The 27,389-nt window shown below is 35.5% G+C and overlaps 3 protein-coding genes across 4 annotated transcripts in view; 2 read left to right on the top strand and 1 right to left on the bottom strand.

The window, feature by feature from the left end:
• Positions 1–1,317, top strand: part of LOC117630194 — a 9,767-nt gene extending 8,450 nt beyond the window's left edge. Inside the window, exon 9 of the mRNA XM_034362937.1 lies at positions 1,198–1,317. Coding sequence (XP_034218828.1) covers positions 1,198–1,317 — 120 coding nt within the window. The remainder of the gene's footprint in view (positions 1–1,197) is intronic.
• Positions 1,318–6,223: 4,906 nt separating this feature from the next.
• LOC117630193 lies at positions 6,224–6,827 on the bottom strand. Its single transcript, XM_034362936.1, has 2 exons — positions 6,505–6,827; positions 6,224–6,431 (listed from the first exon to the last, which is right to left on the bottom strand). Exons 1-2 carry the CDS (start codon positions 6,825–6,827, stop codon positions 6,224–6,226), a joined length of 531 nt encoding a protein of 176 aa, XP_034218827.1.
• An 11,727-nt stretch (positions 6,828–18,554) lies between these two features.
• On the top strand, positions 18,555–25,884 carry LOC117633128 (BEL1-like homeodomain protein 9). Of its 2 annotated transcripts, XR_004586573.1 has the most exons (7): positions 18,555–18,768; positions 19,284–19,421; positions 19,554–21,138; positions 23,928–24,355; positions 24,446–24,506; positions 24,633–24,778; positions 25,033–25,149. XR_004586573.1 is itself a non-coding variant. In XM_034366816.1 (6 exons), the coding sequence occupies exons 3-6, from the start codon at positions 19,672–19,674 to the stop codon at positions 25,513–25,515; spliced, it is 2,439 nt and encodes an 812-aa protein (XP_034222707.1). In that variant the 5' UTR covers positions 18,555–18,768; positions 19,284–19,421; positions 19,554–19,671; the 3' UTR covers positions 25,516–25,884. The 2 variants fall into 2 exon arrangements, 1 of the variants encoding a protein (XP_034222707.1); XM_034366816.1 differs by lacking the exon at positions 24,633–24,778 and having other exon boundaries at positions 25,033–25,884.
• The last annotated feature ends 1,505 nt before the right edge of the window (positions 25,885–27,389 follow it).

The following is a 27,389-nucleotide window of genomic DNA, read 5'->3' as shown; positions in this document are numbered from 1 at the left end:
ATCATATCACCTTATACCTTCCTAGAGTCGTGACTACATTGGTCACACTTCCTTTTTTTTTTTTTTTTTTTTAATTTTATAATTTATAAACAAATTGCCTAAGAGAGTGAGATAAGATAGGAGATTATAACAATGATTGTCCACAATGGATCACAACACTTGTCTCACCAAGAGGACATAAAAACACCAAAAAAATTTCATCTAATGGCTCCAAACTAGAAGGGGGGAATTATGCACAAATCAGGCAAAGCATAAAATGATTCAAACTTCACACCATCAGAGATCAGAAGAAACAGATGTTTTTTTTGACATTTGCACACCAAGTAAACAAAAATTTATATTTGACTAGTCAACTAAAACGAAGATGACTAGTCAACAGTTCTGCAATGTGCTGAAGATAAGGAACAGACAAGCTAATCAATCAATTGAGCAAAGGCCAATGGACTACCTAAGTGTGACATGTTTTTGAAAGTCCAAGGCCTTGGTGAGTATATCTGCTAGCTGTTTCTCAGAGGGAACAAATTCCAAAGATAGAATTTTGTCTTCCACAAGATCTCTAATAAAATGGTGCCTAATGTATATATGCTTAGTCCTAGAGTGTTGAACAGGATTTTAGAAATATCTATACCACTCATGTTGTCACAATAGATTAGAAAGCATGATTGAGCAAAACCATAGTCTTCCAACATTTGTCTCATCCAAAGGAGTTGAGTGCAGCAACTCCCAGCTGCAACATACTCTGCTTCAGCAATGGATAAAGAGATAGATTTCTGTTTTTTTTTTTTTGCTATGCCAAGCAACTAGGTTGTTGCTTACATAAAAGACCCTCCCGGAAGTGCTTTTCCTACCGTCACTACAACCTGCCCAATCAGCATCACTATACCCAACAAGATTGACACAAGTGTCATAAGTATACAACAACCCAAACTCAAAAGTTCTACTCACATATTTTATGATTCTTTTGACAACAAACAAATGAGTCTCTTTGGGATCACTTTGGAACCTAGCACAAAACTCCTACATTATAGGAAATGTCAGGTCTACTTGCAGTCAAGTAGAGAAGGCTTCCTATCTTGCTTCTATAGAGAGTTTTCAACAGGGACAGATGAGCTGAGATTCTGAGGTTGATTATGACAAGTTGACAGGTCAACTGGAACAGAATTGTCAAGAGATGACTGGTCAACCAATTTGCTAAAGGTTGACAGGTCAACCACTATATCCAGACCTGGAGATTCTCCCTCAAGAATAGAAGATAAAAGACCATCCTCATCTAATGCCATCTCAGTAGAGGCAGCAAAGTCATCAATATTGACATGATGGTTCCGGTCCGATAATTATATACTCTATAGGCTCGGCTTGAAGTGGAATACCCAAGAAAAATTCCTTTGTCACTTTTAGAGTCAAACTTAGCAAGGTGTTCCCAATCTCTTAAGATAAAACATGTGCTACCAAAGACTCTAAAATAAGACACATTGGGTTTCTTACCTTTCCAAAGCACATAGGGAGTTTGTTTGGCACCATACCTCAAAAACTCCCTGTTTGAGATGTAAACCAAAAAAATGTTTAGCAAAATTTTTGCTATTGAGCATCACCCTAGCCATCTCAACAAGAACTCTTTTTTTTTTTTTTTCTCCACAACACCATTTTGCTGAGGTGTAATAGGTGCAAAGAACTCATGCTTAATTCTCATCACCTCACAAAATTTCAGAAGCTGAGAATTCTCAAACTCATAACCATGATTTGTTCTAATTCTAACAAGAGGCAGATGACTAGTCATCTTAACTTTTTGAAAAAGATGGTAGACAGATTTAAACCTTTGAAAGGTTTTTGATTTTTCAAGCAAGAGTGAGACCTAAATAAACCCAAAGAAGTCATCTACAATGGATAGGATGTATTCCTTGCCACCAAGGGAAAATGTTTGGACAAGACCAACAAGATAAATGTGAACAAGTTCAAAAGAACATGAAAATGTTTGGACAAGACCAACAAGATAAATGTGAACAAGTTCAAAAGAACATGAAATTTTGTTGATCACCCAAGATATCTTATGTAAGAAAATACCTTAAGTCAATTAGTCAAACATCTACAAGATCTCACACATCATGAAGTTTGAAGGAATATGAGATCCAAGGTACTGTGAGAGATGAATGATGTGCACAAGGTGAAATTATGAGACCAAAATAAAGAAAATAACAAGTAAAATGCACATACATGACAATGTATCTAGACTCCATGAAGCACACATAAACAAGAGAATGGTCTAGATACATAACACGAATAAACTAGTCACTAACATGAAGAAGAACATGGTCTTCCTTCTTGACCCAAACTTCCTTCACTTTTGAAACTTTATGAGGTAAAGAGATCAACTTAGGAATTTTGACAACTTTATAAAGAAGATCATTCACTTGAGTTTGAAGTGAGTCATCATTTACTTTCTTGAAATGAACAAAAGGCTTTTGCTCAAAATTCCTAAAATCAAAACACTTTGGTCTAATGTGTCCTAATGTGCCACAATGATGGCATATAGGAATGAACCTTTTTGTTTGTAGGAAACCAAATTTTGCAAGTGAAGAATGTTTATCTCTTGTACAAACCACAGACTTTACAGTCGCATACCCCTTAAAAGATGACACATGAGTCTTAAACTCACTTTCTTTGGAAACTTGAGACTCAATCCTAAGGATATGACACCTAGGTCGAATGTGTCCTTTCACACCACAATGGTGGCAGGTAGGCACAAATTTGGATTGTGGAAGAGACAGCTTTTCCTTAGAAACAATATTCATGGAATCAAAACCCAAGTTGAGACCATGAACAAATTTTGGAGCTTCTTGAGTTGACACATCTTTGACAAAGATTGTCTCAAATGATGAAGTGTAGAAGACTCATTTATATATCCTAAACCTCTTTTATCACCGAACAATTTTCCAAAATTGAGCATTTTATCAATCTTTCCAGCACCAATGGTTAAACCTTGAATCTTTTCTTTTTCCAACTTAAGTTCATGTTCCAATCTTATATTTTCAAATTGTAAAGCATCAAAAGATTCAGATTGTTTAACCATGTTGATTTCAAGTGATTTTATCATCTCAAACAAGTTTTGAACCTCAATGTCTTTCTCAAGTAACATGCATTGCAAATCAGAATTTTCAACCACAAACTCATCATGCACGACTACATTTTCATGCTCAACTAATGACTTTTCAAACTCAAATAAAATCAGTCTATGAAGAAACAAGGATTTGTCATTTTCAAGTACATTCAACTTCTTAATCAAATCAGAATTTTCTTTTTCAAGAGTGCTAACTTTATGATACAATTCATACATGTCAACTTCATTCTCATACAAGCTATCACTCAACTTCTTTTTGGCCATTTTGAGAGTTTCATTCAGTTCATCAAGTTCCTTGACCTTTTCTTCCATCATGAGATTATGTTCTTTGAAATTACAGGTTTCATTGAAAAGCATATCATACTTTTCACATAGTTCCCTGTATGACTGGTCATCTTGTTCCTTGTATGACTGGTCATCTTGTTCTCTATATGACTGGTCATCTTGCATATCATCTCTAGACACAGATTCTTCCTTAACTACATGAACTCTAGCAAGGCTAGAGTTATGAACTGAACCAACAAGGGCAAAATTATTTGCCTCTTCATAAGATGAAGTGATATAGTTATTGGAATCATCACTACCATTATCACTCCATTGTGCACTAATTGACTCTTCTCTCCCATTAAACTTTATCTTGTGGTTATTTGCACATTCCACATCAATGTGACCAGCACCACCACATAGATAGCACTTTACAAGACCTTTCAAACTTTTGTCATCCCTAAAGCCATAAGAGTCCAAAACATTCATCTCCTTAAAAACATTGTCTTGAGACACACATGTAGACGAACTAGGAAGATTCTAACAATCCCTAGTGACTTTGGTTTTATCTTTGACAACCCTTCTATAATTCTTAACAAACAAGGCAAGCTCATCATGAATGCAAGGAGCAATTTGATCCATTTTTATGTTTGCACACCTAATACCAACTAGCACCCAAAGGATCTCTCTATTTATGTTTAGAGCTGGTGCTCTGATACCAATTGAAATTGGTACTTAGGTGACGAGGGGTAAATTTAAAAGATATTCAATCAAGAACGCAACAACCTTCACACACTCTAGACCTTGACCAAATACTCTTATGACTAGTCAACTGTTAGATATGAATTATACCAAACAATAACATATACAGAGCATACCAAGATGTACCTGCAGGCCTAGAGAATTACTAGTGACAACCTAGGCACTCAGAAGGACCCATCAATCTAGGCATCCCCTGTGCTAGCAACAACTATGGTGAAAGTGTGTGAAGACAACATAATCAAGCAAACACCAAACAGCTGAAAAAGATGACTAGTCAACCGCACAAACCCAGATGACTAGTCAACTGCACAAACCCAGATGACTAGTCAACCGCACAAACCCAGATGACTAGTCAACTGTACAAACCCAGATGACTAGTCAACTGCACAAACCCAGATGACTAGTCAACCGCACAAATCCAGATGACTAGTCAACCGCACAAATCCAGATGACTAGTCAACTATCAAGAACAGAAACCCAGAAAATTTACAGAGATGAAAACCAGAAATTGTTCACCCAGAAACCCACCATTGGGAAAAAACTGGGGGTCATCAACCGACCAGGCATTCCACTAAGTAGAAAAAGATTCTTACAAAGAACACTAGCAAGCTCAAGAAATTCCTAGGTCTATTTAGGAAGATGAGCTATACCTCCTTTGTGCAATCTTCTTCTCCAACTTAGCAAAGCTTGAAGCTTAGTTCTTCATGGCAATGGCAGCTCCTTCTCCAGCTCTTTCATCCCATGGCACTAGCTTGCAAGCTCTAACTCAAACCAAAACCAAAATTTGGATTCAAATGAGAATGACCAATTTCCTCAAGAAACCATTCTCTTGAAGAAATTAGTCTTGAATCTGACCTAGATATAAATGAGAGATTATTCTATGTAGCTAGATGCAGATTCAAAGTCAAATGCAGTTTTTCAAGAAGAAATCATTTTGGAAAAACTCATAGATGAAATATAGGATGGTTCTCTCGAAGAAGAAGAAGCGAAAGAGGGCAAGCCAAACTTTCCAAAACTTCCACCCAAAAGAGACGACCCCAAAATAGGAAACAACTAGCCTATATAGACAGAAATTCCCTTAGGTCATAATGCCTACATGGCAGCTGAGAGAGAAAGGAGAATAGGACAAAAAGGTTTGTTATCCAGCTGGAATTCCTAAGAGCAAGGATGACTAGTCATACGAGAAACAGATGACTAGTCATCATTTTATGAAAACAGTTTTAATGCCATGATATGCAATGCATACTTACCTTTGTCAAATTGCTTGAACCTCCATAGGATAGATGTTAGTTTAGAACACCTAGAGAAGCTATTCTTAAACTAAGCTTGAGCTTGATAAAAACAATAAAAATCCTATTACAAAATTGTCAAGGGAAGCCAAAAGAAATAACTCAAAATGCATACATTAACACATAGGCCATAACTAAAGTTTTCACTCTACAAGATGATAAACTTTGTAGTTAAAATCTCAAGAAAAAAGGTAAAGTGATTTACGAATCTCTTGGAACGTGCGTTCCTGCTTGCTCCTACAGTTTTTTTTATAGTACGATGAAGGAACTGATGATGTGGGTGTGTGTTTTTTTTTTTTATTACTTATTTGAATTGGTTGCTTGTTTTTCTAATTTCCCATTTTGTATTTGCAAATTTTTAGTTGTCAGCATTTTAGTTGAGTAGTAAATTTCACTCTCAGTTTTGCTTCTGGCTCTCTTCTCATAAGTGTAGAGAAATAATAAAATACTTAATTTGAAGTTTCAGATGCTAAAATAGGAGTGCCAAAACCCCTACCTTTAAAATTGGGTGGCTTATTATGCGAAAAACAAACCCACTCAATGTAGCTTCTTATATATAGAGTAATTTTTTTATGTTCCGGATGCCTGGAATTACTCTCAAATTCCTCATCAATGAAAGAAAAGTTAGTGCTCCTCTAAAACAAGAAACTATCTTCAAATAACCAAAAATAAAAAGGAAAGATAATTTTCGTACTCAATTAGAAAAAAGAAAGAGCGTGACAAGGGAATTTATAGAGTTAAAAGAAAGGGAAAAACAAAAGTAATAGTGATCAATCTATGCATTTGTGGTCTTCTATACTTTGACCAAAGCATTGCAGTTGTTTCCTGCAATATCTACCCATCCATTAATACTGTATTGATCGGCTATTTCTTGCACAATTTTTAGTTTTTCGTCACCTTGAGGATTTGTATCTGCAAGCTTCTTAATCATCATGAGATCCACACCACAATTGGGTCGTATGTTCGTAGCTGCAGAGACAAAATTCTTTCCATATTTCTTCCTAAAAATATTCCGAAGTGTCACCAACTCTAGAATCTCGTGAGAGCACTTTTTTGCTGCAAAGACTAGACTACTTATCCCTTCTTTTAAGCTCTCTGGACATTCCCTCTTTGATGGTCGAGATTCTGTCCACAACCAAATCGCAGAAGGCCTCAATGAATTCGTACGCAACCGAAACGTTCTGCTCTCTTATCACCCGTTTGATCAGGACATGAGCAGGGCCGGCAATGGGGTCTTCCCCGGCGCGAAGGCGACCCGCTATGTCGCTCTTCATCTTCGCCACCTCATCTTGTTTCTTCTTTTGCAAGAATCGCGCTTTCACCACCACAGTCTCCACCGTCTCTTTGCATTCAGAGGAGTTGAAACCGCTGCTGAAGAGCTTGGTCAGTAGCTTCATCTTGGCGTGGAGGAGGAGAAGAAAGCTTGGAACAAGCAACTTCACACCACGCCAATGGGAGCTATGAGTGAAACTAGTTATGAGAGCTTGAAGTCATATGGAGGGAGCTGAATTAAGAAAAGGAAAGCCCAAACAAATTTCCTTATCTTTTTAGGAATCCCTTTCTCTTTAGGATATTGGACCTTAATTAACAAATACAATTCAACGGACTGGCACTGGGCCAGATGCTTTTTGTTCTTTCCTTTTTTCCCGTCAGGTACCGATAAGCTACTAGTTTCACCAGCATTCCAGCACACCCATCTCTTTTAGGAAATGGCCCACAACCAAGCACTCGATTACTCTGTCAACACGGTAAATTTAAGAATTAAAGTTGGCACAAAAGGCCAATATGCACATACATTTTCATCATGCATTTACTCAATTTACCAAAGCTGTTCATACTTTTCAGGTGTACATCCTTTTTCTTTTTTTTTTTCCAATTCAGGTGTACATCCAATTGCCCTTAGTTAGCACACCCCTTTTCATCATGTATACACAAAGCCAGAGCTTTCCTAACAGAGTTTTGTTTCCTTTTAATTATTTTCATTTGTTTGTTTCCATGATTATATGTTGCTACAATTTCACATGCCCTACGGTCCCTTGTCCTCACACAGAAACCCTTTTTCCATAAAAGATACTTATGATGTGATCCTCTCTTGGCTTTTTGCATTGCCTTTCGTATCAATTAGTCTTCTCTTCTCTGCCTGTCAAGAAACCATATAAGAATAGGAACATTGATTTTCTAATTCAGGGGCCCCCTCTCTCTCTCTCTCTCTCTCTCTCTCTCTCTCTCTCTCTCTCCCTCTCTCTAGATTGATGCTTTCAAATTATCAAGCACATGAATGGTCATTCATCCTGCATTTTTGAATTTTTCATCTTCTCCTTGCTGCTTAGGTATAAAGTTCCATGGCTTGGGGATCCTGATCGAGGTCCCATCGTACCTAAAACTTTTAATGAGGGCTACCACCTACTTATATATTTCTGTGTGACTTAGGTATTTCGGAACAATTCGGTAATCTCCCTCACAATTTTTTCTAATATACACTACAAGGAAGCTCACCGATAAAAATAAAATAAAAAACCACCACAATGCTTAAGACATGAAATATGTTTTAAAAATATTAGTTTTTAAAAAGGAATATTAATGTTTTATTATTTTTATTGACACATTAGCACAAAAGTGTATCCCACACTTGTCACGTCATCAATTTAACACAAGACTGGATGGTCAAATTATCGAAATGTGTAAATTGATCGAATCTTAAAACGTTAAAGTGTAAATTGATAAAACCCTGTGACTCATTTCAATAATGCCCCCAAACCTATAAGGGCTATAATGTTGTTAGCCCCAAAAAAATGTCAAAGAACTGTTAATTCATGGTGCAAGATAAATTACCCTTTGCAAGACTCCTTTAAATAACCTTTTGGGTGCTTGCCATAAATGAAAAAGCGCATTTGTGATTGGTGGTACTCCTATACATCAGCTCTGTAAAACATGATGCTTGTATTCATGCCTACAAAGTCAATTTTCATTAAATGATTGTGAAATGAAAGATATATGTTTATGGTACAAGAATTTTATTACGCTCCAAGAGCTAGGGAAGATGGGCTTGTAAAATTAATTGAGCAAATAGTATGTGGCTGTATATATAAAAGTAGACTATCAACATTTAGAATAAATTGCAAATGAAAATGAGAATAAGTTCACTATAATTATTGTTGCCATAACCATTTCCAAACAATATGATAGGAGTCACTATGAGCTTAGCAATGACATTCTCAAAAAAATTCGTTATACGAAATAGACGCACCCTATAGAATATTGTATAATTCAAATTTGATGTAGCAATTCCCATAAATAAAACACGCATCTCTCTTTTTATGACTATAAAGTTGAAGTTCACGTATTCCAACATTAAGACACTTCCCACAATCTATACTAAAAAGGTCATGAGTACAGTCCATGATAGCACAAATATTTTGACCCCTGTGATTTACTTGTATATACCCCCTGCCAAACAATGCTCCATCAGCAACTCTATAACTTAATTTGGTGAGCAGCTCATAAGCCTTATTTTGAAACGTCATGGGATTACCACTTATATGATAATCATGGTTATTTTTCTTCTATTTAGGACATTGTGTCGTAGTATATATGTGATAACAAGGTAGGTATGTGTCTATATATAGATTTTGAAATATTTTAGTGTTGAAAGCTACAACATTAATAAATCCTTGTCACTTTATTTGTGCATGATATATAACAAACTAATTATAATGTAATTGATGTTTTGGCCAATTCTGTAAAGAAAGATGCATATTTTCAAATTATTTTTCTTTTCATAGTTACTAGCCGTGAAATGGTTTTTTATTTATTATTTATTTAAGAATTAAGAAAGAGAATCCAATAAAAAATAAAATTGAAGTTGTGCCCCATAAAAATAGGACTCATATTCTTATTTTTATTTTTATTTTAAATTTTTTAATATAAAAAATGTTAACTTATTATATTAATCTTATTTAATGAAAAGTTCCAATGCTTAATAAATTCATTAACCAAGGATAATTTTTTGTATTTTGAATGTTTTACCATTCTCTGTCTTTTGTTTTATATATACTAGCTTCTCTGTACACGCTTCCGCACCTGTGAGAGGCTTTTTTTTATTTATAAATTTGTAATTTTATTTTAGAATTAAAAAAAATAATGGGTAGTTGTGTTCCATAAAAATAGGATCCATTATCTGATTTTTCTTTTATTTTTAATTTTTTTAATATGAAAAAGTCTGAATTTACCATATTATCTTCATTTAATTAATAATTTCAATTCTTAATGTTTGCATTATCCAATGACATTTTCTGGTATTTTGAATAAGATAAATGACACATTAAAATACTATAATTTTTGTATAGTTAATGGGGGTAAGGATTAATGTTTGTTCATTTTTTAAAGGCTAAAAGTCATTTTTAGTCCTTGTAGTTTGGCACTTCAACCACTTTTGACTTTGTAGTTTCAATTATGTCAATTTTGACCCTGTAGTTTCGTATTTGTAGCAATTCAAGGACAAGTTAGTATTCCTGTCAATTTCTTTAATGGTGCAAGGGGCAATTTCGTCAACCGAAAATTCTTGAGCATAAAAGCTTATTTGAGACTCCCCTAATTTCATATTAGGGCTTAAAATTGGTCATTTGGGCCTAGGGTTCTTTAAACATTGGAATTAGTAGTTGAATTTCGAGTTCTAATATGAAAATTGGGAGAATTTCATACAAGCTTTTATGCTCAAAGGTTTTGGGTTGACGAAATTGCCCTTTGCATCGTGAAATAAATTGACAAGAATACTAACATGTCCTTGAATTGCTACAAATACGAAACTACAATGGCAAAATTGACAAAATTGAAACTATATAGTCAAAAGTGGTTGAAGTGCCAAACTACAAGGACCCAAAGTGACTTTTGGCCTTTTTTAAAAGTATATAACTTTGAGTAGAGTGATGAGGCATTTTCGTTACCCGTGTTTTCTTAATAGCAACATGAAAAAATAATAATAAATAAAAAAAAATTGTCATTTTATTGCAATTTTATTTTTAACTTTCAAATTTTCATCAATGTCGATTGGTCATTAATCTGGCCGTGAAGACGGTTAAGTGATGATGTGTCATCACTTTTCCATGTAGGAAAAGAGCTTGCTACAAATTAAGGGGTTTTCAAACAAAGATATGATGCAATTGGAGTAACCTCAATGCATTCTGGGTTAGGGTTCTCAAAGCCCGTTACTTTGCCAATGGTGATTTTCTTGCTACATGTGGCTCTCATCCTTTGCGGGTTATGATAAGTTTACTGGATGGTAGAAATTTTTTTCTGGGGGGATCAGAATGGCATATAGGTAATGTTTGCCTGGATAATTGATTACCCATTACCTTTTCCCCATGTTCCTCCCATACATACATTGATCCAGGTCCCATTCATACAAAGATCATAATAACAACAATCAGGAAATGAAATCAACGAATTAAATCTTGGAACACCAAATGAATATGTTAAAATTGAAACTGTGGGATATAAATTCCACGATATCTTGAAAAGACTTTGCGTAAATTGAAAATCAAGAAATGAGACAATTGAGTCCGTAAGTACCAAGGGAGCGATGTGACACGAACTACCTTCATTGACTAAGTTAGATTTAGAGCCAGAATAAAAAGAGTAAGGGTCCGTTCGGTAACTTTTAAGAGGCTGTTTTCATTTTCAGAAAGCAAAAATGAGGCAAAAACACGTTCAGTGACCTAAAAACAAAAAACACTGAGAATGTTTTCATAAAATGAAAACAAGTTTATGTATACTTGTAGAAAACATAAAAAAATTGTTTCCATTCCCATGGGAAATGTTTTCATAAAAATAACTCACATATTATTATTTTAAATTGTACTACCAGACACGTTTTCATTGTTTTTATTTTTTAAAGATGTTTTCTAATTAATCTACCAGACACATTTTTATTTCTTAAAAATACAAATTCATTTTCTTATTTTTATTCTCTGAAAATATTCTAAGAAAACATTATTCAAAAATATTATCGAACGAGCCTAAGGTTCTTAATTTTTGGAGAGAGGTAACTAGTTTCTTCCATCGAGAACTATGCGGCGTGTACCTATTAAGTTGCTGAGACATGGTGGCCTAGGCATGATTAGTTTGGATGCCATTAATATAAGGATTGACCTTAACGTGTGTTTGGGATTCAACATTATTAGGCAAAAGCCTGTAGCCTCAACAGGTTTGGTGGAGATGACTTCCTCTGCCGGTTATTTATTATTTTTTTTACATGTCGTTATATTATTGACCGGAGAATTCTTGCCCCCACGTCAACATTGTAAACATGAAAAATACCTTAAAGCCAATATAAAGTGAACAACAAAAACAAAAAACCAGCTCCAAACAACTTTGCTAGTACTCGGACAAATAAAAAGGTGAATGTCCAATAACAATAGAATACCACCAGACAGCTAGCAATCCACCATAAATAACCTTAAATAAATAAATAAATAATAATAAAAAAGTTGAAATAATTAGCTCAAGGACCAAAAAAAACATTTCAAAATATTTGAAAAGCCACCCAACTAACTTATAAATTTTCTGATATGCAAAAGCTATAATATAAGAAAAAAAATATCGATACAAAAAAACCCTAGTTGCATCCTGAGCTTCTTTTTTTTTGTCGACAACCAACCGCAAGAAAGCTAAGGAGAAAAGGTGGCCACTACCCCTTCTCTCCTCCTCCCATCTTCCCTTTTCTCTCCTCATCTCCCCTTCTTTTTCTCTCATCTTTTCCATTCCTCTTATCTCCTCTTCTCCTCCCTTTCCCCTCCCTAAATAGATTAGATATATTTAGATCTAAGTTTGTGTGTCTGTTTGTTTTGTTTGGTTGTTTTTGTAGTGTTCTAGGTAGGGGCTGATGAGTTTGGTCGTAGAGAGAGAGATATATATATATATATATATATATATATATATATATATATAGTGAGGGTAGAGTCGCAGGGAGTCGAAGAGGGTAGAGTCGTAGAGAGAGAGGGAAGAAAGGGTGGGTGGGTCCCACTACTCTATTAATTAAAATAATTTTTTTTTCATTTTATATGTCATATTATATTATTTTATTATATTTAATTATTTATTCGTATCTTTAGGTTAGTCATCAAATAATGGTGATTGTTGTTATTTTTTTTTTAGTAGTGAAGAGATGTAGAGAGTAGAATATCTAAGTCACTTTTATTTTTATTCGTAGCTTTATGGTTAGTAATTTGTTTACATATGTACAATTTCATGATCAGTGTATGTTTTTCTTTGTTTTGTTTTGTTTTGTTTTTTTTTTCTGGTTCAGTTTATAGAACAGTCTCCTTTTGCGATGTACAGCAATGCAAGATGGTAGGGTTTCTGTATTTGACGTGATAGAGGGAAGTCATTAATCAACTAGCTATCGTCCGTCAGATATTGTTCCTTTTGCTATGTTTTTTAATAATTTAAAAGGAAAAAAACAATTTTTTTTCTTTTCTTAGGCAAAAATTTCATGTGGATTATCACAAAGTTGTCTTGCCGCAAGATTTATTATTTATTTATTGTTTTTTAAGCTTCTCTCCTTTTCTTGAAAAAGGTAACAGATAAACCTAGGTGAGAATTATTTTTTATTTTATTTTTTTCTCCGATTGGTTTGGGACTATTTTGCTCCTTTTGAAGTTCCAATTTTATGGTTTATGAAAACTAAATCTCATACACAAAATGTTCTGTTATCAAAACAAATATCCGAAAGAGATTATGAATAATCAACATCAAATTCTTGTAAACTTTACATTTTGCTATACTCATAGTGACTTACTAGCTTCAACAACTCATCTTCTATGCTAATAATGAGAAATCTTTGAAAAAAAAAATAGAGAGATAAATTTTTTTTTTTTTTTTTGTTTTGAATTTCTCTTAATCAAGGCAGAGAGAGTTGAAGGAGATTTGAATTTGGAACATCTCCTAAAATAAAATAAAAATCATTTCACCAAGAATTTGTCATGCAACAAACCCGAGGGGCCACTACTAAGTCCAAATCAACATCGATATTTTGCTCAACTTAACTACTTAAGTCCAAAACCGTAAATGATATGATGTCAATGGACCTATCTAGATGTAGGGTTTTTATCTAAACAACCTTGGTGCAATTAGTAGTGGACTACATACTTTTAAATTGAAGATCATTGTGATGACATGATGTAAGATCATGGCCGCTCCCACATGCCACGCCCCAATCCACGGATTTACGTAACCTTGGGTTAAGACGTGATTCACACCTTAATTATAGAATTTAATAAAAACTATAACTAAAATGTGGAGAAAAAAAACATAAATAAATATTTCACATAGAATATTCAGCGAAAATGACAACATCTGAAAACTTAAAATTTTTACATTATTTTACAAGTTAGAACAACTCAAAAGTTCACTAAAAGAGTAGTTTATTATTCATCCACAAGCTATGTACACAATACACTCTATACATATGCCAAAATCATCACAAGCTCTAGATTTCAGGTTCGGTACCTGCAAAATCTATTAGGGGGTGAGCAAAACCACAGCTCAGTAGGGACATAAACTTTTTTACATGAAATGATTTAATTAAATTAAGTGACATACAATCACACAGTCATATCACATTATTAATAATAATGCATGAATGTTCTTCATATAATCCCATTAATTCATATAACTAGACAAGCAAACATGCATGTCCCATACCATGCTTATACCACTTGGTCCCGAATGCCCATTTATATGAACTAACACCCATTTCAATCATCCTATAATTCTCCTTTTGTTAGTCATCTTGTCTAACTCCCTGTTGCTAGTCTCGAATCACCCAATAAAAATCATGTGCACTGTGGGATCCCTGAGACCTGGTATCTGCCAAGAGTTAGACTTAACTACACAAAAGACTATTTCCATTACCCTCTTTTCCATTATTATTTTTTCAATCCAACAACTTCAACCAATTTCCATGACGTGATATAATTATGCATTTCACATATCCCATGTATCTCACAACAATGTAACCATTTAAAAGATCACCAATGTATATACAATTATGCCAACATTGTTCAAATAGTTAAGAATACGTAAACACCCAATACAAGGAACATCAACCAAACTATAATATCAAGAACATCCATATAATATCACACATAATATAGAGCTCACGAAATTTAATTAGATCAATCCTCGTGGAGGCCCCCAAGAAACCCCTACCTTGATACCAAACTTTTGCTAGAAATGTAAGGTATTTCTCAATTTTCCACCGCATTCACAAACTCAATTTCTCACTCTTTTTCTTAATTCTCTCTCGCTTTTTTTTTTTTTTTTGGGTTCATTTGCTAGGCACATAATGTCCTATATATATATAAGGAATAGATCGGCAGTAAGTCATTTCCTATTGGATGGTGTTGTGGTGGTTTCGTATGCTTACCATTCAAGAAATAGTTATGTAATCTACCTTTTTAGTAATATTTTCATATTCTTTCATTATTTTTTTGGATAGCGATAGCAATTTCAATATTTAAAGGGCAAATACATGATATAGAGAGAAAAAGAACATAACTCCAAAAAGGTCCTTGCAAACAATAGAAGAAAAAAGATCATTTTCATATCCTCCCATTTAATTTGACCGTAAATGATTATGAAATCTATACATAGAGGGTATAGATTTTCTTCTATATAGACTTCTAGACAAAGGCCGTACTAAAACTACTAACCCATATCACAACAATTAATCATAAGTCCAAATAAAGTTCACATACCCAACATAACCGAAACCCTGAAACATTCCATGAGCCTAAACAAACCATATCACCACCACTTGAAGAAGTACCGTCGTGGCCACACCCACCACTACATCTGTAACAAATTTGGGAAAAATGTGATATCTAGTGATCTACCTGTACTTAAGAGTGAACAAATAAACAAAAACAACTACCTTGACAAAGAAAAATAGGTAATTTGCAGCAACCTCCGTTGAAGACGATATAGACCCAAATTCAGAGAACATTAGCAGTGTTAGAGAGCGGGTTTTGGGAGAATGATTTGTTTGAGAACGCCTAAAAGGTGTGATGAGGAACTTCAGTATGAGCATGCTCAAAAGAAATTATCACAAAGAGCTTCTTATTCAAAATGCTCCAATGAACTTATTCACTAACCATAAAGAAAAAAGTGAGGAGAGATGAACTTTGAAGTTATTATTATTTGAATTGTAGCTATTATTAAACTTTGAAGTTTTATGACATGTTGAGTTTTAAGATGGTTTGATACGCTAGAAAATGAAAAAAAAAAAAAAAAAAAAAAGTTAGCAAGTTGTGTGTTTATTTAGTTGTAATTTGGCTAACAATGTTGAAAAAATGCATAAGTAAAAATAATTGGGCTTACGCCTAAACTGCTAGACCAAACCTGGTTAAATTGGTTTGGTTTGGTTCTGTTTGCTCCGAAATTTTTGTCAAAATTGAACCAAATTAAACTGTTATATTGTAATTGGTTTGGCTGCAATTTTGAGGCAAAAACGATCCAATCCGGATCATATCCACCCCGACCTTCTTTGAAAGGAGGCAAATAATATCCTTGTCAAAATGCATGTTTTGTAAACAAACCCATAAACTAATAACATGCAATTAACTAAAAACTGGAATGTTAAACTCAATTAATCACCACAAACTAGACTAGAAACAAACTTATCAAGTAATGCTTACTAATAAGGAATCAGAGTATTCAGGAATCGGTTTAACTAGCAATCGGAGTAGAGCATTCCAATTAAGTTGTTTACTAACAGTCAGGAATAAGAATGAAAACAAAACGGATTCTCATTAAAGCCGTTTACTATTGTTAAGAATCGAAATCAAAATAAGTTTGATTCTAAAATGCCCTGGCAAAACAAATCAAATTATTCAACTACCTAAACAATTTTTCAAATGATTCCAAAAAAAAAAAAAAAAACTTAAAACAAATGACAAAAGTTCTCTAATATTTTTTTTGTTTGTTGAAGTTGTCTAATCTAATAATATACCCTTTTTTTACCCCAAAAAAAACCAACTTTTTATATAGTAATAATAAATCCAATTTAATATACGTAAAAATAACCATGTTTTATAAGTTTAATTATTACTTCCTAGTATATCCTACATATATAGAATTAAGCTAAATATATTTATATTCAGAGAAAATGACATCAATTTGTTTTTTTGGTGTTTTCACAAAATAGACAAGGGCAATTTAGGTAGAAAAATGTTCATTTCAATTTACCCATGTCCAATACCACCTCCCACATCCGTAATGCCGATGTCTCTATATAAGGAATCAAAGTGATAATTACATGTGGACTTCGTATTACTTTTCATTTCTAATATACAAATAAACAAAGGAGTTTTTAGAAATGGGAGTTTGCTTCTCTTTCCAGATAAGTAAACATGCCCTAAAAAAAAGAAAAATAGAAACCTGTATTGGATCAAATAGTTTCCCATTTTGTTATAGGAAAAGAATATATTCCTATTGTGTGACGTGGACACTAAGAAATAATGTAACTTTCTTGAATTTCTAAAAACAAGCTGAACCGGGCCTGCCGTCTGATGTTATTCTCCTGTTGGCTACTCCCCCTACGACCACGTGGGTCACCCAGCTATACGCTTACCTCTCACAGTGTCCCAGTCTTTACTTCTGATTGGACTGTCACCAGTACCAACGGCACCAATACCAATACCTTCACCACCCCTCCTAAACTCATCTCTCAGCCGTGAGATCCAAATCCAACGCCTACCGCCACTTTCGCTCCCACCGAGGAACATATGTATCACGTATATGCTGCCTTTTGTCTTACCCACATGGATTTTCTCCTCACACAACTATCCTGCCTCGGGAGCCGTCAGATCGGAAATAAACGGTGGGGAGCGGTTGTGGTAACAATGAGGCGTAACTGCGAGTGAGAGTGAGAAGATGACAGGATTTTTCCGTACGAAAGGTGAGCGAAGTTAAGTCTTTGTTATCGGTAATCAGTAACAAGCCATTGTGGCCAAGCAAAAGATATCTGACGGTCGACAATCCAAGCTAGCCTGGCCACTAGATCAGATCAGGTCAGATCAGAAGGGGTACAATCCGCAGGTGACGTAATCTCCAGTTGCCCGTATACACAGTATAGTGTGCTCTCTGTTCGATAATTGTCTGCGAATCGGTGGCTTACACGTCAGGTTTTGTGGGGGCAGTAGGCATTTAAAGGGCCCACTGAGTAAAAGAGGAATGCTCGAAATCCATACACGCTTTGACTATTTTTGGGTTTTAATCGTCGACGGTGACGTTGGATAATTGCAAATATCAATGGGTGTACAAATTCAGCCTAACACACAAAGGAAAAGTGTATAAAACACTCGGTTTCAAAACCTTTTTCTTTTTTGAGCAGATAAAGCAATTGGTTTTAAGATGGGTTTAAACTCAACTAGCACATAAGATGGTCTTAATTGTGTTAATAAATTTCTTTTTTTTGAAAAACTTCGACAGTACGAGGGAAAATTTTATTTAATTAAGTAAACTAATTCGTTAGAAACATAAAACCTAACTCTGATCCAATAAATCTTCTAGAAGGGCGTTCTGTGCAAACGCATGATGTCAAATGCAAACTATCATTTATGTCAAATGCAAAGCATATTGTTAATACTTAATATAATAGTTTACGTCTTGAAATTCTAACAATTGCAGCCTATTAATACACTAGAAAAGCTCTTCAAAACCAATTTATTATAGTTTAATAACTTTTATGTCACCACTAATTAAACCCATGATTTGACAGTACGATCATAAAGGGTGAACAAATAGTAATTGCTCAAAGTAGAGGGGATACCCAAAAAAAAAAAAAAAAAAAAAAAAAACACTATTTGAAGGCACTCACATACACCAGTGTATTGAGTGTTTCCTAGGACCACCACACGTTGCCTTTCATTTTTTTTTTTTTTCTCTCCGCCAGAAAAGAGAGGGTGAAATTTCGGTTCATGGGACCCTTTTCCTCTCACAAATTTAATATTCCTAAAAAAACCATTCACGGACACCCATTTTCTCACCCTCTGATCTTTTCGCCGTTAAATCCAACGGCTGCGGCTGCTCAGAATCAGGACATTTAGCTCAAGTACCTGCCCTCTCTGCTAACAAGAGCGTGCTCTCAACGTCAACTGAGGCTTCAAACGCCAACTCTTTTTTGGTTCCACAATAATTGCGCTCTCCAACTCCACCCCAAAAAAAAAAAAAAAAAAAAACAAAAAACAAAAACTTCACCGGAGAAAAAGTACCGGATCCAAGTTCTCAACTGGGTAGGTCTGTTAATTGAGATCTCAGGAGCAAAAACACAATTCACAGGTATTTAATCATTTAATGAACTTTGTTTTTGGTGTTCTTCAATTTATACAGCTGCAGTGGTTGTTGCTGTTCTTTCATTTACTCTCTGTGTGATGAAGATCTACTTACAGCTCTGAATATAGACTGCTAATTATGCCATGAAATGAAGAATTATGATGTCATAAATTAGTGTTTTCTTCTTCCTTTTCTTCTTTTTTTTTCTTTCTGTTTTTTGGTGTGAATTGTGGAGCATACAACAATTATATGGATAAGGTTGTGAGTTGGGTTGGCACGAAAAGCTCCATTTCTTGGATCTACATGGATGCGAGCATGGCTTTCTTAGGGTTAACGATGTAGAATTAGGGTTTCACGAGGAGGGAGACGTATTATTATTATTATTTATTTATTTACATATATATGTATGGTGATTTTGGGTGAGTGTGTAAAATTTTTATTTTACGTACGTGTGGTTTTCTTTTCTCTGTCTTTGTTTCTACTATTTTTGAACGAGTGGTGGCTTAATGATATGTGTACAGGTTTGTGGATCGATAAGGTTTCTGTTGCCGACAAGTTCAAAGCTCAATAGCAAAAGCACTGTTGGTGGGAAAGTCCTCCACAAGTTGTAGTTCAAAGCTTAATAGCAAAAGCTAATGAGTTCCTGACAAGCACTCGAGGCAATAAATTCACTCTCTCCCTCTCTCATTTTGCTTTTTGTTGTTTTGTTTTGTTTTTATTTATTTATTTATTTATTTTACTTCATCATCTAGAGAAGAAAACTCATGCATTATTTTCTTTGATTATTACAGTGCTTGGAATTTCGACATGCATGTTCTTTGTTGAGGAATCGAAAACATTGGAGGAATTTTTTTAGTGGGGTTTTCATTTTATCAAGGAAAAGTAGCGATCTTGGTGATTTTTTAGTGGATGGAGATGAGTGGCTTTAGGCCGGAATTACATGTAGCACAGCAAAGCAGGCGAGATAAGTTGAGAGTTCATCAAACTTCGAGCCCACCTCACCATTTAGATTCTGAAAAATTACCAATCCACCCGGGACTAAACCCAGATATTGTTCAAGTTCGGAATGTGAGAAATGCCAATTTGCTCTATGATCCGACTGTGTTTTCCTCCGAGATGCTCAATTTTTCGATAAACACGAATGCGTTGTCGGGTCAAGGTTCTGGTGAGTCTGAGAATTTTGGTAACTGGAGGAGTCTTAATCCACCTCAAAGCTTAGATTGGGTGACAAATTACACAAGTGGTTCAGTGGGTAGTGGAAGTAATAATCAGAACCACATGTTTGGTAGTAGGGAAGCAAACAATAACATGTCTCCATCCACACCACATTTATTGAAGCCTAGTAGTTTCCATGGGTATCAAGATGTGCAGTCTAGTTTGGCTAACCAGTCTGCTGAGATTTCTAGCCATCATGTTAGCCAAAAGCACTTGGGAACGATGCATTTTTCTTCTCCTCCACTAAATTACCTTAATACCCTCCAGGATGTTGTCACTTCAGCTTCTACAGGCGCCCAGGACCAGCTAGAAATGGCTTCACTTGTGCAGCAAAGAATCATGGAAAATGAACTTGTTCTTCTTCCAAGCTATGTGAATCAGTCGAACGCATTACGCTTTGATAATGCTAGTAGTAATTCTTGGATGAATCGGCAGCCTGTCGAGAATCGCCATCACTGGAGTAGTGGTGGTGGAATGGGTTTTAGTACTGCTAAAAATGTTGATGAAGACATGAGGAATGGGATGAGTAATGATTCCAATCAGCAAGGGCTTTCTCTCTCACTGTCATCAAATCCACCATCTAATAATAAACTGCCTGGGGCTCAATTTGGGTCTCAAGATTTACATGCAAGCTCTCATGATGATCATGCTTTTAAGGATGTTCAAAGTCCGAAAACCGGGAAATCTTCTGCGGATTACTTATGTTCCATAACAAAGCCATCTATAATTAGCAAAGCTTGTGGAAAGTCTCTTCAAGACATTGTAGGGACTTCTACTAGCGCTTGTCGAAGCACCGGTCCTCTTGGTCCTTTCACTGGTTATGCAACTATTTTGAAGAGCTCCAAGTTCTTGAAACCAGCCCAACAGCTATTGGATGAATTCTGTAGAAATAGTGATTCAAAGCTAACCAAAACACGTGAGGCATCTGAGAGGATGTCTGGAGATGTCAGTGCTTCTGCTTCAGTTTCGGTTTCTACTGATGCTGCTAATGCAGTTGAAACTGAAGCAGTGACTAAGGGTAACAATTCTGGTGCTTCTTCTTCTACGTTTTACGGTTCAAATGAAATTACCAGTGATGGTGGAGCTGCAAGCATATCTTCTGGGTCCTTTGGGCCTGAGTACCAACAAAAGAAAGCAAAGCTTCTTTATATGCAGGAGGAGGTTAGTGATTTTTTTTTTCAGTCATCTCTCCTTTATTTGTCAATATGGTATTCATTTAATTTTGTTTTATACATTGGTTCTTGATAAAAGTATGGTAAATAGGAAGTTATTAATCAGTTTTGAGTTTGCATTGGAAGACTCTCATGCATGCTCTATGCATTTCTAAATAGCTATATGGCAATTAGTGTCACATAAATAGCTATGCATTTCTAACTCTGAATTAGTGAATTAGTTTGAGGAAGATGCAATTGTTAAAATAATTTTCATGATTAAAGAGCATAGAGTGTTTTATTTAAATAGAGCATTGGGAATGGAGAAGAGTGTTTTATTTCAGAATTACTTTATTATTATTATTATATATATTACCATTGTAATGTACAATTGTTCTGGACATTTCAATATAATGGTAATATATATATATATATATATATATATATATATATATATATATATATAAAGAGTCTCTTCTTGTAGACTTTGGTTCCTTGATAATTGGCTTTTTAGAGGCATAGAGTACTCATTAATTAACAAGTTTAGGAATTGACCACTGGTTTAGTCCAACTCTAGCCTCCTCAACTGTGTTAGGGTGGATATATAATCGCTATTGTGGGGCCGTCATTATGACTTGATTAGAGTTTTGTGCAAAAGTCAAATTGATTAGATGGTCATTAAAATCATGCTAAATATTAAACACTGTTATCACTTCTCTTTTCAGGATTTAAAATTAACACATACTAAATTCCTTTAATTTTAGCCGGAGAAATGTCTCTCGTCGCAAGCTTGAGTGGTAAGCATAATCTTATATCAGAGCACCCTTAACTTGGCCATCAATTGGATAGTCTGGTAACTTAAGATGAGATTTTGCTGCTACACTAACGCAACCCTTTCATCTTATTCAAGTATGAGCTTTTACGAAATTCACTTGGTAGAATATGCTTAAGGGTGAAATGCTTTAAACACTGCAACACTTGAACATAATTTGAGACAATATGTAAACATTTGGGTACCATGACTGGCTTGTAGAGGACCCTAGAAAGACCTCAAGGACCAGTGAAGTAAATTGGCTCTAATACCATAAAAAATTGACAGTTAGGTTGCTTTGACAGGAGAGATTTTTGAGTGTGATAGTGACACTACCATGTGGTGGTACTAATCTTGCGTTATAATACGGGTGGACGACATGCATGGTCGATATGTCATGAACTTAGGGTACCCAGTCTTGTTTTCTTTCGTACTCACCAATCACTAATTAGCATGAAAATTAATGCACACAAGAAGTTAGCTCACAATCCAACCACCGACGTTTGTTAAGAAGGAAAAACAAAGCAAACTTATCCACTGTTGATTTTAGTCAAATGAAATGATTGATGAGCATTGATGTTGTGTTCACGAGTTAATATTTATGTAACATCCCCAATGCATGGTGAAGTAGAAACACAGACCCTAATATAAGACTCCTCACTTTCAGAATAAACATAATGTGTTTGGTAAGTAGAAAAAAAGGATGGCCTGTAGGATTTTTGCGCAGCCATTTATCTTCCCAATTCAAGATTTCAAGAGGAGGTATTGTGGACTAATATAAAGCCCTCTATGACCATTTTGGGCTAATGTTTTTTTTTTTTTTTTCCTCTTCGTTTCTAATGCTTCTCCACATTCGATAATGAGACAACTTTGATGGTCCTAATAAGTTATATTTTGATTTCATCATTGAATTAGCTAGTCCTTTATCGATATATCTTAGCAGAGGAAATATGTCATTTGATGTGTAGTTATATGACATGCTTTAAATCGGGTGTTCGCATGCAAAATATGCAGCCCTCTTGAAGTTCTTGGTCTCATAGGTTTGTTGCACATAAATTCCTGAGTAAGAATTATGCTCACAGTTCAGCACTTGATGAATGATTTTTACTGGCTTTGTGATGTGCTACTTTCCGCTTTTTTTTCTTCCAATTTTCTAAGTTTGTATTTAGTACAAGCGATTGGGGAGGGGGTTTACACAAATATTCATTTGGTACCTGGAGTTTTCGAACCTCTGTCCACATGAGTGGAGGTAGAAGACCTTAACCAACTGAGCTATGTCCTACTGGCCCAAATTTTTATATTTGTATACCAGAAGTCCGTGAAGATAAACTAACTTCCTCTTGCGCTGTGTTTCTATATATTAATACATTACATGTTGATGATGACTTGACGTATAGCACTTTGGTCACATACATAAAAAGAAGTATATATTTGTAAGGGAGATGGCCCACATTTTCATTAGACATCCGCTTAATGTAGACGTTCTTCTCCTTAATGTCCAAACCTTAATTATTAATGGGTTAAATTCAAAGCTGTTTGGTGTACATGTAGGGCCGTGGCAATTAGCCAGATTTCCAACTAACAGTACACACCACTTATTTTTCCTGTCACTTTATAGAGGCTTTGTCTTCTTGGAATGGCTAACGACCACATTATTGGGTTGAAAAGAAACATCCTTTCTGATTGCCGACATCATTTTTCAAGTTGGTTAGCTATCACTATTAATTTTTCGTATTTTTGCCAAAAGTTTGGTGCCGTACCCAGAAAATTGTAATTGCAGTTCAACACTTTCTTTTGTGTCAGACTTTGGTGAAGCAATTGTCCTTCAATCAATAAAAGTAGTTGTAACATTATAATTTTTTTTTTTAATCACATTGTTGGCCATGTTTTGTTGAACCCTTATACGTTGATATGTCGAGCAACTTGAATGAAGTGTTGATGAATTGATTTGAGTACCATTTTGGTAATTCTTGTTGTGCCATTGAAAGGTTTGCAGAAGGTACAAGCAATATCATCAACAAATGCAAATGGTGGTCTCTTCCTTCGAGTCGGTTGCCGGTCTAAGTTCTGCCACACCTTACATATCCATGGCTCTCAGTACAGTGTCAAGACACTTCAGGTGTCTCACGAATGCCATCAAAGACCAGCTTAAGCACATAAGGAAAGCTTTGGGAGAAGAATATTTGTCATCAGCTATAACTACTGGTACTACTGGGTGCAGTAGTAGTAAAGGGGATAAAAACTTAGCCAAGCTAAAGTTCATGGGCCTCGGCTTCCAAAAGCATAATAAATCTGGTGGTGGGGCCCATCTGGGTTTCTCTGAACCCCAACAACACGTCTGGAGGCCCCAGAGAGGCCTACCTGAACGTTCAGTGGCCATTCTTAGAGCTTGGCTCTTTGAACATTTTCTTCATCCGTACGTACCCCATCTCTCTCACTCTCTCTCTCCCCTAATAAATTATCTCTCTCTTCTAATCAATTATTTTTTCTATTGTGGTGTAATTAGGTATCCCACGGACACAGATAAGCACATGTTAGCCACTCAAACGGGTCTATCTAGAAACCAGGTAGGGTTACCTGCTTTATATCTAATTATCATGTCTAAAGTTCTTAATCAAGTTGATTACTTCTGTGCTAGAATTGATCAAATTGAATTTGCAATTATAGCATTTCTTAATTAAATAACTGTGTAGGTAATATTCACAGAATCACAGAAATGGGGCCTTTAGTTTGCATTGACGCCAGACTTTTCAGCTGTGCATCTTCTGCTATTGTACATTTGCGTTGAGCCCATTTTCGCATTTATTAAGACTTGTGTTAATTGTCCATTAGAAAGATGGTACGTACCATATATGGTCAGTCGAGATGATAAAAATTGTTTTATTCATGCTTTTCTAGTGTTGATTGTATCTAGCTTTTGGTACTTGCAGGATTTCCCTTTTAAGAAAATTCAATACTTTTCACGTTCCAATTTTACGGCTCATGCTACGAATATTATTAACTAGACTTGTGTGCTAACTTCTTGATTGTACTCAGATCGTATGCATAATGGTTATTATTCTGATAATGACATAATTACTAACTATAATGCAGGTGTCCAACTGGTTCATAAACGCCAGAGTGCGTGTTTGGAAGCCCATGGTGGAAGAAATACACATGCTTGAGACTAGAGGAGGCTCTGTCGAAGCGAGCCAAGATACCACCAAGAAGGATGGAAATTCTTTAACTGAAGGTACCAGCAGCAGACCAGACACCGAGCACCAGCTTGGCATAAATAATATGATGCATGATAGACAATTGGAATGCTCAGGAGATGAAGAACAGCAATATCAGGAGATCAAGAGGTCCAGAATAGAGGGTCAAGTTCCATCAAGCATGGACGGTGGATTGATGGGGTTTGTCCCGTACCAGCGAAGCGGGCTTGAGGTTGGGGGACTCGGCGCCGTGTCCCTTACGTTGGGTCTAAGACATGGGGTGGAAAGTGCCCAACAACAGCATCAACAACAATTGCAGCAACAGGAGGATCAGCTTCGGCGGCAACTTGGAAGTCAAATGATTCGTGATTTTGTGGGTTAATTTAGAAAGTAGCAGAAAATAAGAGATGAAGGTATAGCTCCGCTCGCTAATTATCCGTGCTTCCATTTTGGTAGATCATGTAAAAAACTAATATATATATAGTGGTGGATTAGCCATCAGGTGGGTAAAATTGGTGAGGATTAAAGCTTGTGACATAGAGGCAGGGAGTGTATCTTGAATGGAATTTGGAGGAGGTTAGGTTTTCGTAACGTACCATTCTGTTGATCAAGTGATTTGTGGTAGAATGCTCACTGTTGAAAATTTGGCGACAGGTTGTGAACATATTTTGTCACATGGAAAGTTGTATGTCTGACAAAAGTAAACGCATAGAAACAAGTGAAAACAAAAAAAGAGGTTAAATTTGTTCCACTGCAGGCCCAGTTATCCGAGCCCAAATTGTACGTTGACTTCATTTCACACAATGTAGCATCATGAAATAGGATTTGTTGCCCATAAAAGGCTTTAGAGCTTGGGTTGCACGGATTGTTGCCAATTAAATTGTTGTTGTCGGTTTGGCACCGGAGAACGTGATGTTAGGTCGGTTATTGTGGTTTGTCTGTTTTTGGCTTCACTTGGATGCGATGAGGTAAAGTTTGGTTATGGGGAGGGATATTGGAAGGTGGTGAGGTTGAAAATAATGAGATAGGGTATGGGTTTTTTGATCAAGTGCGTGAAAGTGCAACAGATGAAGTAAATTTGAAATATATATCGATTTGGTTCGAGTTCAATGGTCATTTAATTGACTCAGTCGTCAGTTGAACCAATCCGATTTGGTTTTATTGAAGAAATTTTTTTTAACTTTATTTTTGGTCAAAATTTGTACGTTTTGACTTTATTCAATTCAAATTGCCAATCGGTTGTCTAATAACTTCCCATGCTATTACATTTGTTTTTTTGTTTCCTATGATTCTATAGAACGATTTTAGCTATAAAACCAACTATAATACTTCATTGATGAATATATATACACTCCAAAATTGTTTCTTTCATAAAACTTGAAAGATTCAGCAGTTATTACATAGTTAATCAATCTTTATTCCTACCACATCTATAGCATTAACCTAGAATTAAAAATATTCTTGGCTTCTTGCACATTTTCCAAGCTTTTGTATTCCCCCATGTAGCGGTATCAGCAACAGGTCCTTTCATAGCGATATCTGTTTTGAGTTTTAGATACCTGCAAAACAGAGGTTAATCTAAACACAGATTATACTCGCAAGTGCACAAAGTCAATCATAATTTAGCAAGGCTAGCACGAGATCATTTGACTGGACCCGATCCTAATTCCACTTTGGAATTCGAGTAGAATCCTGTGTGTGTCCGACACCTAGCTAATGTCGGGCACGAATGACCTTTTTACCCTTCCTGTTACAACTACGACTAAAACTTCCCTTAGACTCCTGCCGAAAATTCGGCAGAGTCTCCCTTGTAATTTGTCCAAACCCAAAAAATTTCACATGTTAAACAAGCAAATAATATTCACACCAACTGCCAGAATAAGTCAACCAAACATTCACCAGTTCTGGTTCTCCAGTCCAACAAGATATCAGAGCAGTTACTAATAATTTACAAGACTTTAAGTGCTTTACCACAAAATCCTACGTTTCGTGGGTGGCGCGGGAGCTAGGAGTGGCCCGGTGGTGGATTCTTGTGCACTTCTACTGCCTAGGGGCGCAAAACAATTTGAAAGTGTGAGTGGACAAAAATAATGTTCTTAAAACAAGTTATAATCATAGTAACCCCCATTGTAAAAATAAATAGGTAGTTAAAGCTAAAGTTCGACTGTATTCAAATACAAGGTATTCATCTAAACATATATATATATATATATATATATATTTGTATCTATGGAGATGTAAAACATGCACGAATAT

The sequence above is a fragment of the Prunus dulcis genome, chromosome 6, assembly GCF_902201215.1.
Source record: "Prunus dulcis chromosome 6, ALMONDv2, whole genome shotgun sequence".
Classification (NCBI taxonomy): domain Eukaryota; kingdom Viridiplantae; phylum Streptophyta; class Magnoliopsida; order Rosales; family Rosaceae; genus Prunus; species Prunus dulcis.
This window is presented reverse-complemented; position numbering and strand designations above follow the sequence as displayed.

Coding starts and splice junctions, on each gene's coding strand:
- LOC117630193 (XM_034362936.1), bottom strand. CDS start 6,827: ATGAAGCTACTGACCAAGCTCTTCAGCAGCGGTTTCAACTCCTCTGAA. Junction 6,432..6,504: donor GAGCTTAAAAGAAGGGATAA/GTAGTCTAGTCT, acceptor GAATATTTTTAG/GAAGAAATATGGAAAGAATT.
- LOC117633128 (XM_034366816.1), top strand. CDS start 19,672: ATGGAGATGAGTGGCTTTAGGCCGGAATTACATGTAGCACAGCAAAGC. Junction 21,139..23,927: donor TTCTTTATATGCAGGAGGAG/GTTAGTGATTTT, acceptor TGCCATTGAAAG/GTTTGCAGAAGGTACAAGCA. Junction 24,356..24,445: donor TTTGAACATTTTCTTCATCC/GTACGTACCCCA, acceptor TGGTGTAATTAG/GTATCCCACGGACACAGATA.